The 12533-nt window shown below is 38.9% G+C and overlaps 1 protein-coding gene across 4 annotated transcripts in view; it reads left to right on the plus strand.

The window, feature by feature from the left end:
• The window catches only part of snx18a (sorting nexin 18a), a 55568-nt gene that overhangs the window by 6948 nt on the left and 36087 nt on the right, over positions 1-12533 (plus strand). The window contains exon 2 of one of the 4 annotated variants that reach the window (XM_043688520.1): positions 3348-3403. The exons of 2 other annotated variants lie outside the window; for them this stretch is intronic. In XM_043688520.1, the coding sequence (XP_043544455.1) occupies positions 3348-3388 (41 nt within the window). In that variant the 3' untranslated portion in view covers positions 3389-3403. Of the gene's footprint in view, positions 1-645; positions 878-3347; positions 3404-12533 lie in introns of those variants that run through there. One more of the 4 variants, XM_043688528.1, reaches the window with a different exon arrangement.

Raw genomic sequence — 12533 nt, forward strand, 5'->3', positions numbered from 1 at the left:
TCGTAGAAATCTTCCCAATGCAATTGATCACGTACTGACAAATGAGTAATTAGTGGAGGTATGAGCTCTGAAGGGCTCTTGCCGAAACATTGATTTTTTTTTTTCTGCTCCTTGGATGCTGCCTGACTGGCTGTAAGGCAATTGATCACGTACTGACAAATGAGTAATTAGTGGAGGTATGAGCTCTGAAGGGCTCTTGCCGAAACATTGATTTTTTTTTATTTTTTTCTGCTCCTTGGATGCTGCCTGACTGGCTGTGCTTTTCCAGCACTACTCTGATTTCCAGCATCTGCAGTACCCACTTCTGCCTAATACAATTGGACAGTTCATTCTTCCTAATCAGCTATATAACCCCCTCTCGTGTGCATCTCAGGTGAGCTGGCAGCTATGGACTGAAGTAACACAAATAGGTTTGTACCTCTTGGGTGATGATTCTTCCCCTTCATAATTGGATGGGATGTGAATTTTGAAGGTAACAGAAATGGACAGGATAGTGGGGATTAGATGCATAATGTTTATGATCAAAGTTGTGCAGTATTGAGAAGATTACAATCATTAATTTAAACAACTGGAGTAAAAGTGACAGGAGTTGATGGTTGTACTAATTTTTTTGAGCAAGGTTATTCTATCCCTCCCTCTCTATAGCACTACAGCCTGACGTGCAGATGTCTGTCGAATGAGAGAGCCCTACTCAAATGCTAACATCTTGGTCCCATAGCTGGCAGTCCTTACTGTGAAATTATGTAATGTGGGTGATTGAAGACTTTCTCAGAACTGTGGAGCAGAATTCAACCCGACATGTTTAATTTGAAGTTCCTGACTGATGTTCACTGCAAATGTTTTGATGTTGGTCTTGTTCCCCAGAAGCCGAACCCTTTGTCTTTCTGATGCTTGGGGTAGTGTTAATATTGTGGACTGGGTGAAAGCCATAATCACCTTGGAGTGTTAAGCATTGTGAAGGTTATTCTTTTGTTGTTTTCATATATACCTTTTTGATGGAGTAGAAGTTTTGATCAGTCATATTTACCAAATGGTAGTGTTAGTCATCTTGGTGGCTATGTGGTTCCCGAGGTGCAATTCAGAGAAACTACTCACTTTACTCCAGTGTTCTGGTGTGGCTTATTTTTTTGTGGAGTAAGTAATTAAATGCACACCAGACAAACCAAACTTTTGATTTTGTTTGGAGGAATAAAGTAGATTTTGTACTGAGTATTCATACTTCATGTTGTCTGACTTTTTTTTGAAGTATATACTACTTTGACCTTGTTGCTTATAGATAGTTACTATTGCACACCTGTGGAGCAGGTGAGATTTGAATTCTGGTCTCCTGGCTCAGATTGTGACACTACCACCTCCATTAAAACTCTATCTTACAACACACTAAAATATTTTGGTGTAAGTAATATTCAGTACTAACCAGCTGGTTTTGAAAGGATTGTTATTTATAGAGTCATAGTCATAGAGATGTACAGCATGGAAACCCGTCCATGCCGACCAGATATCCCAACCCAATCTAGTCCCACCTACCAGCACCCGGCCCATATCCCTCCAAACCCTTCCGATTCATATACCCATCCAAATGCCTCTTAAATGTTGCAATTGTACCAGCCTCCACCACCTTCCTCCTCTTCAGTAATATCATTTTAGCTTTTGTTGGCATTGGAGCATTGTTAAAATGAATACTAATGCAAGATTTAAACATGTATTTCCAGAGACATTTTCATAAAAGTTGTCACCTTTTCCCATTCTACCAATTCTTTTTAACTTGTTATTCATTAGAGTTTAAGTATTATGCCTGTTCTTGCCTGCTCAAAATACATTTTATATTTTGAATTACCTCCTTTTTTTTTAAGTTTGTATAAGGCAATTTTGAAGATAACCATATTGGAGTGAGATTACTGCTCATTAGTGAATGAACCAATATAATTAGGTTGTTGAAATCATGTGGTGCAGTGATATGTCCCTATCTCTGAGCCAGGAGGTCAGGGTTCAAGTCTTACCTGCTCCAGAGGTGCATTAACAACACTTCTGTATAGGCAGATTAGAAAATAGGGTTGTTAATGTACTTTCATCAAAAGGCTGGTATGTCCTGACATCAAATGCTAAGCAACTAAACATTGGAGGTAATTTTGAGTGTTGAAGTTTGTAGATGCTCCTTTCTTTTGGGCACACTTCCACTCAGTGGGGCCAGTCTTAGTTTCAAGGATATGCAGGAATTTCTGGCTCCTTTTGGCAAACCATCGTTTTACTGCTGGTAAACATCAAACTTGGTGATAAAAGCATTTAGATCCCTGGTGTTGTGACTTGCACTAGCATGTTTTTGTTTTTTGTGAATGTAGTATATTATAAGTAGCATGTTTTAACTGTCTTTACTGTACACTGGTTTTTAACCTGCTTTCTTTCTTTGTTTGTTTTTGCTATTCTAACTTTACGTAATTACAGTTAAGATGCAGAAAGACGCCATTTGGCCCATCGTACCATTGGCTCTTCAAATGAGCATCAATATCTAGTGCCAGTCTCTTGCTCTTTCCCCATACCTTTACTACAATCTTTTGAAAGCCTCAGTTGAACCTGCCTCCACCACTTTTCCAGTCAGTACATTCTATATCCTAATTACTCACATGAGAAAATCTTTTCTCACACCACCCTTTCTTCTTTTGAGTCTTTTAAATCTATGCCCCCCTTGTACTTTTTGCAAGTGGGAACAGCTTCTCCCTGTCTACTTTGTCCAGGCCTTTCATGATTTTGAAAACCTCTATCCGATCTTCTGTCAGCCTTTTTCTTTTTCCCAAAGAAATCAAATCCAATCTCCAATCTATCATCAGCTGAAATTCCTTTATTCCTGGAACTATTCTTGTATATCACTTCTGCATCAACTTTGCAGTCATCTTTGTATAATGTGGCACCCACCACCGTACACTGTTCTAGCTGAGCTCTAGCTGAGTTCAACAACATCACCTTGTTCTTGTAGTCTATGCCCCACTAATAAAGCTTTATTTACTGCTCTCACCAGTTGCCGTGTCACCTTTTTTTAATCTGCGCACATAAACACCTAGGTTCTTCTGCTCCTCCTGAGCAACTGACAATTTTTGTGAAAATTGTGTTTTACAATTTACATGTTACTGTATTTTTTAAAGTCAGTAAAATTTAATTTTGGATAGTTTATCTGTCTTCTTTGATCTGAAATCACAATACTCTGCACACTGTGCATCTGTCATTTCACTTAAACTGTAAGAACAGCTGTTTTGAGAAACGGTCAACGATTATGACAATTTGTTTTCATTGATTTACCAGGTGATTTGAGTGAGACATGCAACTTTCTAATTGTGCTAATTTTCAACCCACAGATCTTTGGGCACATTGGACAGGACGTTACTTGAAGTATTGAATGCAGGATTGATTTCAATTTCTTTAGTCTTTGATGCCACTCTTTCTCCTCATTAAATCATTGTGCTTGATGGGCAAGTTTTCACTGCTTTGAAGAATTGGTCAGTAAGCTCATTTTTAATATCCGGCTTGCTTTCTGGAGAGCTTCAGATTGTCTTAAGAATGTTTTCCTTTCTCTTCCTTGAAACATTCTTAAGACTTGAGTAAACTGGACCTGGTTAGAAAGACGCTTTCTGGTTACCTTGACATAGTGTCCAGTTTATTGAAGTTCATTTGCAGGGTGTTTGCCTGTGGAGAGGGTCATTAGCATTTGCTCGCTCCTCTCATTGAATCAGGATGATGTGACAGAGGATGGCTGATGGGACTCCTTTCACACTGTTTTATGTGGTACACACATTAAGTCTCATTGCAGTCTAGGAGTGTGCTGGTAGTAACTGCACTGTACAGTACAACTTTTGGCTTGCAGTAATCTTGTCAAAAATAGCGCTTTTTTTTTGTAAAAAGCTGAGTTAGCGCATCTGCTCCAGTGATGGATCTCGATGGCAGCCTTTGCTGGAAAGGCAGCTGTCAAATTACGGGAAGGACTCAGGAAGTTTGAGCTTTATGAAATTTTTTTTGTTTAACCTGTTGTAGACAGATATGAATTTTTTGACAACATTCAAGGAGAGCCCGAGTCTCTCTCATGTAGAGAGTCATTAAGCAGGGAAATGAACCCTTTTAACTCTTCAGTGCTGACCAGACATCCTTATCTGGCCTAGTTCCATTTACTAGGAATTGGCCCATATTCCCCTCAAGTCTTCCAACTCCCGTCCAGATGCCCTTTCAATGTCTCCTCCACTTCCCCTGGCAGCTTATTCCATAAACTCATGACCATCTGCATGAAAAATTGTCCCTCGGTTCTTTTTTAATATTTTTCCCCTCTGACCTGAAACCTCTGCCCTCTTACCCTAGGAAGAAGACCGTGGCTATTCACCCTATCCATGCCCCTCATGATTTTATTAACCTCTAAGAATGAGAGTTACTTGTGAATATGGTGAGCAGTGACTCTGCAGTAATCTGGAAATGTGGATCGTTTAACCGTGTAGTCAATTTAGTTTTGGCATGGATGCAATTGAAGCCATAGAGTTTTCCATCTAAGCAGTATTGTCCCCACAATCTTGACAGATTGGTTATCAGACTTGATAATCTGTCAAATCACAGTGACTGGAACCACCTGCAGCTGCAGCCACCTTTTTGCTGGAGAGACACACTGGCTTCCTCTTTGCTTTTTGAGGACTTTGAATACTGAACTGCAATTAGTTGTTGGGGAGATACTAAACATTGCTGGCGCAGAAAGCCCTATTAGGAGCTTCCATTAGGGTTTGCTTGAGATTGTTGGAGTAGACAAATCTCTCCTGTGTCCGCGTAGCAATCTGTGGAGAAAAGGCAACACGCAGGGGCAGTCAATATATCATTACTCTGAATATTATAACCCATTAGGAATATTTAATGCTGTAACAAAATGATCAAAGTGGGAAATTGCTTTTTATATTTCTCAACATTCAGGGCTTTCAAGTACAAGGGTTTATTTCATAATGTCCACTTTTTACAAATTAATTGTACAAACCTAAGTTGAAATCAGCTGATTCAATGTCTGCGGGTTACTGAGTCAAGCTGTTGGTATAATGTCTTCTAAATGCTCATGCTGTTTTTTCCATTTGTGATAACTAACTGAATTGCTGTACTAAAATAGTGTAAGTGTTAAGTGATGTACAACATGGTGTGCCTCCAATTATCTCATAAATCTTGCATGAATGGTGTTTTTCTTTTTAATCGTTAGCGTGCAGAAGGAAGCTCTTTTTAAACAAAGCCAAAACGTATTTTGTAAGTGAAGCATATTATAGTTCTCTAATAAACTTGTCAATAATAAATTGTTTATGATGGGGAGAGTGGTGGTGTAAGCACAGTTGAAGAAATATGTAATCTGTGTTGGTCTTTTGTTATGGCCAAGGAAGTGTTTGCACAGCTTTTGGGAAATGTAAACTCCATTCTGTTCGCTGTCTTAAGAGCTTTACTTTGGAAATAAGTCAGTACACCAGATGGGATGACATTGCCATGGGATGAAAATGACTTCACAATTGAGAACAGATGGTAGCATGATGAGGGGGAGGGGAGTCTCACCATGAGTTGAATGTGCATCAGTGAATTATTTCATTGTGAACTTAAAATCTTGTATACTCTGAAAAAATGCAAACCGTCAATGACTAGCACTAATTTACATCCCACTATTGCATCTTACTGACTTGACTGGAGTAGTTTTTCAGATTTGACCCACTTGTGGAATAGAGAGCAAAATCTGTAATCTATTCTCTGCATCTATTTCACTATATTTTTTAAAAAAAACTAGTAGATTTAATTTGCCTGTTTTGCATGCAATTTAGAATCCTTAACTAAGTGGTTGATTTAGGCAGAGCATTGCAGAATACTGACCAGCCACAGTAATGGAATATCTTGCTATTTCATGTGATTTCCTGGTATGTTTTTCATAGAAAACACATATTCCAGGAAATGGACTTTTCTTCCTGTCTGCCACATAGTGGTGTTTTCTAATGGGAGAGGAAAAATGATATTTGACTGTGGATTATCCGGTTGGCTACAGGAGGACCTTTTTAAAGAAATGCTATTTTAAATGAACACCTAGTGCTAGATTTTGATTTATTTGAGAACTATTGCTGCTTCATCTCCAAGCACTAAGTCAGGAAAAGAGATTTTTCATACAACACACTGAACAGCTCAAATTAATTATGTTGTATTGCTTTATATTGTGATTTTTTTTAAACTATTTTATAGATGAGGCTTGAACTTGTGCTTTTGTGGACTGTTTACTATAATCATTTATAAAGGCCAGGTGCAAATATGAACACACCTGTTCCCAGTACTAGATGACAGTTGAAATTAAGCCCTAATGGTTATAGAAATCATCTTGCTCGTAGTTCTGGATTTCTCTTTTTAACTATATGTTGGCAATAGACTACAAAGTGTTTTTGTTTTGAAATGGATCTGTCCAGAAGATGGATTTTTTTTTGTTTTTTTTTGTTTCCATGTTTACTGTAGTGTATGAGGGAAAAGTTGATTATCTGCAGAGCAATGCACTCTACCAGTTTTTTAGAGTGCTCCATATCCACATCCCAGTTGTTGTTGAAGTGTCTAATGCATCTGCATTTAAATAACTCACTCGTAACTTGTGTTCGGTGTTCATGCCAGAAAATACCTAGGGAATTGGCGAGCACTCGCATTATCAAGAAAACTAAGCTGTCAACCTTGTCTCCTGTATTTTAGGTCTAATTTTTTTTGAGAAAAAAAAGTATTGTTGCCTGTTATGTGCTTGGGTTTTAAATTTTGAAATGATTTCAAAAAGTTGTCTTTCAAGTTTTGCAGAGCAACATTGTTAAAACATGATGCTTTTCCTATCCCAGTTACATCAAGTCAGAAAATGAGACTGATCATTTACTGTCCAAAATCAATGAATAGAGAACAAAAATGAGGTTTAGTTTGCTTTATATATAGAGATGATCAACTGAATCAGGATTACAGAAACACAGGTTGAACTACCCACTGGACCCTTTTTATCTATTGTCTACAGTTTTTCTCCTGCTATCAACAATTAGGACTTTATAGCTGAGTGAGTGTGTTACCACCTAATTGCTCAGTGTTTCTCCTCTCTCTCCATTCTTCCCTTTTGCTGAACAATCTAGACTGACTAATTTAATTTAAATGTTTTCTAAAATCTTTAACTGAAAAGACAGACTTGGCAAGGATGATCCTTTGATAAAGAGGCTTGTAATGTTAAGAATGGTTCAATGCCTGAAGATGGCTAATATCTAAAACTCTTCCAAACATTGTTTTTGAGGACTTAACTATTTTATACTCTTGGGTGGTTCACTCCCATCTTTTTAAGTACTAAAGAGAAAAGACCAAAGCACTGCTGATGCTGGCAATCCGAAACCACAGAAACAGAAATTACTAGAAAATCTCAAGCCTGGCATCATCTGTGGAGAGAAAGCAGAGTTCAAGTTTTGAGCCCAGTAACCATTCTTTAGAATTGATTTGTAGTTAGAAAAAGACTGGTAAGGTACAGTTAGTTATCTAATACATAAAAAGAAAATTTGAGCTAAAATGTCCCTTGGCGATTGTAGACAGGAGAAATTCCAGGGAATAAAGAAATGACAAATATTGGGCAAATGCATTGTCTATTTTTACAGCAGATGCAAATAACATGGATTACCCTCAATTTCTAAGAGCAGTAAGAATTCAAATTCCTATATAAACTGAGAATAATATTGGAGAAACTGAACGTTGTTACAAGCTAGTAGGTGGATCCCAAGGATTTGACTGCCTATATGGAAGCATGCTAAAAGAGGTAGCTGCAGATTTAGTGAATACACTGTGCTTGTTTGCCACATGCTTAGGATTCCAGAATGATGCAAGAGGATTGGGAATGAACAGATGTGACACCTGTTCAAAAAAGGAGGGATGGAGAGGAAATAGGACTGAATCTTGGCTTGACATCATTCATTGGAAAAATGATGCAATCTATTGTTAAGGGAGTACTAACCGCTCAATTCAAGGGTCTTTGTATGGTCAGGCACAATTAGTATGGCTTATCCTGATGAAGTGCTTTTGCCCAAAATGTCGATTTCAAAGCTCCTATGATCCTGCCTGAACTACTGTGCTCTTCCAGCACCACTGATCCATTTATGAAATCATAGTTGACTGATTTTTATTTAAGACTTTTGAGGATGTAATTTGTAGAGTAAATAAAGGGGAACCAATAGATGTAATGTACTTGGATTTTGATAAGGAATCTGATAATCTGAATCCACAAGATTAATACATCATGCAGAGGGTGGTATGTGTATGGAATGAGCTGCCAGAGAAAGTGGTGGAGGCTGGTACAATTGCAACATTGAAGAGGCGTTTGGATGGGTATATGAATAGGAAGGGTTTGGAGGGATATGGGCCGGGTGCTGGCAGGTGGGACTAGATTGAGTTCAGATATCTGGTCGGCATGGACGGGTTGGACCGAAGGGTCTGTTTCCATGCTGTACATCTCTATGACATAAAGGCTCGTGAAATTGAAGATTTGGGGGAATAAAAATTTAGTTTGGATGGAAGATTAGTTACAGTGTAGTACTGGAGAGTATGAATGACCTTGGCATTTTCTGGCTTAACTTTGTGCATCTTTGACTCTGACGCTCCAGTATGGAAACCGACTCTTTGGTCTAATTCATCCATGATGACCAGATTTACTAACCTAATCTAGTCCCCATTTGCAGCACTTGGCCCATATCCCTCTTAAACACTTTCTATTTATGTACCCATCCAGATGCCTTTTTAAATGTTGTAATTATATCAGCCTCCACCACTTCTTGTAGTTCATTCCATACATGCATCACTGTGTGGAAAAATTGCCCCTTAGATTGCTTTTCAACTTTTTTTTTTCTCCCTCTCACCCTAAATCTATGGCCTCTAGTTCTGGACTCCCCCACCCAAGGCAAAAGACCTTGTTTATTTACCCTATCCATGCCCCTCATGATTTTATGAACCTCTATACGGTCACCTCTCAGCCTCATTCCTGAAGAAGGGCTCATGCCTGAAACGTCGATTCTCCTGCTCCTTGGATGCTGCCTGACCACCTGCGCTTTTCCAGCAACACATTTTCACCTCTCACCTTGGCCTATTTAGCCTCTCCCTATAGCTCAAACCCTCCAATCCTGGCAACATCCTTTTGTAAATCTTTTCTGAACCCTTTCCAGTTTCACAATGTCCATCCTATAGGAGGGTTGCAAGAATTAATACTGGATCCTTGGGTATTTTACAATCTATATTACTGGCTTGGATGATAGTGCAATAATCTCAATCTTATCTTCAATTTTGCTGCTGATATAAAGTTAGATGGGATTGAGCGCCATGAGACCCAAAGTGGGACCAGCCATTTGGCATTTTGAGACTGATCCACTCATCAATATGATCATGGCTGATAATCCAACTCCATATTCTTTCCCACGTTTTCTCCACATACTCTTTGATTCCTTTAGCCCTAAGAACTATTGCTGTCTAACTCCCCACTAAGTGTTTTGATCTCAACCGCTTTCTGTGGCAGATACCTCCATAGGTTCACCTCGCTGGGTGAAGAAATTTCTCCTCCTCTTGGTTTGAAATATCTACCCAATAGCATTAGCCTGTGACCCCTGGTTCTGGCCACACTGATATCAAGAACATTCTTCCTTCATTTGTCTTGAATAGTCCTGTTGGAATTTTACAGGTTTCTATAAGATCCCTTCATTTTTCTAAACCCCAGTGAATAGTGTCCTAACCAATTCTTGGTCAATTCATACATCAGTGCTGCCATCCCAGGAATCGGTCAGTAAACCTTTGCACTTGCCCCCATAGCCTGAATACCCTTTTGACAAAGGAGACCAAAATTGTGTACACCACTCCAGATGTGGTCACACCAAGGCCCTGTACAATTGGAACAAGACATCCCTGACTTGGCCTTCATAGAAAGTGGATTTGAGTACAGCTTACCGTTTGCTTGCTTCACTACCAGCTGTATGTGCAGGCTTGCTTTCAGGGACTGGTGTACAAGGACATCCGGTCTCATTGCACCTCATCTTTCCCAATCTATCACCATTAAGATAATCTGCTTTCCTGATTTTTGTAACCAAATTGGACAGCCTCACATTTATCCACCTTTTTATAGATCATCTGCTATTCATTTGTCCATTCATTCAACTGCTCCAAATCATACTGGAGCATGTCTGCATCTTGTTCACTGCTCACCATTTAATTCTTTGTGATCTGCAAACTTGGAGGCATTACATTTAGTTCCCTTATCAAAATCGTTATTGGGAAATGTGAATAGCTGGGGTTGAAGCACTGGTCCCTATGGTAACCCATTTGTCATAGGCTGCCATTCGGAAGCAGGCAGGTTTATTCATGCTCTCTGTTTCCTACCTGCCAACCAGTTCTCTTTGTCAGGACATGACTCCCAATCCTGTGTGCTTTAATTTTATATGCTAATCTCACGTGGGACCTCTGAAAGCCTTATGAAAATTAATTAAACCACATCCATTGGCTCCCCCTTGTCAACTCTACTAGTCACATCCTCAAACTTCCAATAACTTTATCAAGTACGATTTTTCTGTTCCTAAATCCATGCTGCCTCTGTCCAATCCTCAGTGTTTTCCAAGTGCTCTGCTATTAGGCCTTTTATAATGGACTCTAGCATTTTCCCCACTACCAACGTCAGGCTGATCGGCTGAGGAGTTCCTGTATGTCCTCTATCACCTCCATTTAAGGGTGAGTGAGGAATGCACCAGGTGTTTGCAAGGCAATGCATGAATTAGCTGAATGGGCAATACTGTGACGGTGGAGTATGTAGCAAAGCACTTTGATCATGAGAATTGAAAAGAGAGCTTTCATTTTAAGTTTTTTTTTACAAGTTTTGGAGACTTTGCTGTATTTGTATAAAGAACATTGAAGTTAGGAAAGCAAATGATACTATTGGCCTTCAGTGAAAAGTGATTTGGAACATGATTAATTAAGTCTTGTTTAATTGAGAGGGCTTTGGTGAATCACACCTGGAGTTTTTGTATCCATATCCCAGGAAGGACATCCTTGTAGATGGGATAGCACTTCACTCCTTGTCTGTGATGAGACTGAGCAAGTTGGACCTATTCTCTGCAGTTAGGCTGAATGAGAAGTGATTTGTGAAAGGGATTGTCAGGGTAGACATTGAGGTGTTTTTTTTTCCCAAGCTGGGGAAACTGGAACATGAGTACTTTCTCAAGGTAAGAAGTTAATCATTTAGGACTGAGATAAAGAGAAACATTTTCATCTGGAGACTTTGGGAATTCCCTCTCAGACTGAGACATTTTTACTTCTTTGGAAAACCAAAAGATTTGTGGAACGGGCAGGAAAATAGAGTTGAAGCAGAAGATCAGCTATGATCATACTTTGTAGTGGATCCGGCTGAAGTCACTTTTTTTTTCCTTCCCCTTTTATTTTAGAATTATGAACCAGTACCTTTTTTGACATGAAAAACTGAAATGTCCTCCAGATTCTTTTTGACTCCTACCAGTACCTACTGCTTTTAATGTGTGAGCATTTGATACAGTTCAACCAGAGCTCTGTTCCTTCCCCAAATCTGCCTTTACCACTCTTTGATATGAGTTCTGTCAATTGTTACTTTTGCCTTTATCTCGTCTTTGTTGCCAAAGATTATAACCCCTCAGTAGTATTTTGCTGGAATTCCCCAATCTCTCTGCATTATTATTCACTTAAAGCATGGAGCTCATTTTATCAGTTTAGAATATGATAGTATTGATGTCACCACAGTAATAAAATGTAGACCATAAATTTTCAAGTTTCATTACCTAGTTTTAACAATAAACAATACCATTTGGGAGCAAAAGTAGGGCATTCAGCCCATCTGCATCACTATTCAATGAGATTCTGGCTGATCTGATCATCCTCAACTCCACTTTCCTCTTAACCCTTTATTTCTTTCCTGATTAAAATGGTCTGTCTCAGCCTTGAACATATTTAATAACCAAACCATAACAGCTCTGTAGTGAATAATATTATAGATTCACTATCTTCTGAGAGAAGTTACTCCTCAGAGTCTTAAATGGTCGACCCTTAGTCTGAGATTATACCTTCCTTCATGAGGGAAACCTTGACTCCATCACCAGGGGCAATAAACTTTCGGCATCTATCTGTCGTCCTCTTGAATCTTATGTTTCAATAAGGTTGCCTTTTACCCTTCATAAGAGCTATCCATGGACTGAAAACTTTCTTTACATTTGGAAACCTACTTCAAAATTGTCATAGTAATCATCTAACTTAGGTTGTGATTAAAGCTTCATGAACCTTCAATTAAATAAGAATCAGTCTGAACTGCAATTGATATGGGGGGAATACTGAAACCAGTGTGATGCAGTGAAACCTTTATCTCCTGTTTTGATTTACACTTACATGATATATTTCATATGTTGGACGTGAAAGACAGCCTGACTTAAAATTGAGGATGTATGACTTGGGAATACTCAAATCTGTTGCATTTCATTGAATCGCTTTTGGAAGAGGATAGGAGAGGGGTTTCT

This window comes from Chiloscyllium plagiosum, chromosome 1, assembly GCF_004010195.1.
Source record: "Chiloscyllium plagiosum isolate BGI_BamShark_2017 chromosome 1, ASM401019v2, whole genome shotgun sequence".
Classification (NCBI taxonomy): Eukaryota; Metazoa; Chordata; class Chondrichthyes; order Orectolobiformes; family Hemiscylliidae; genus Chiloscyllium; species Chiloscyllium plagiosum.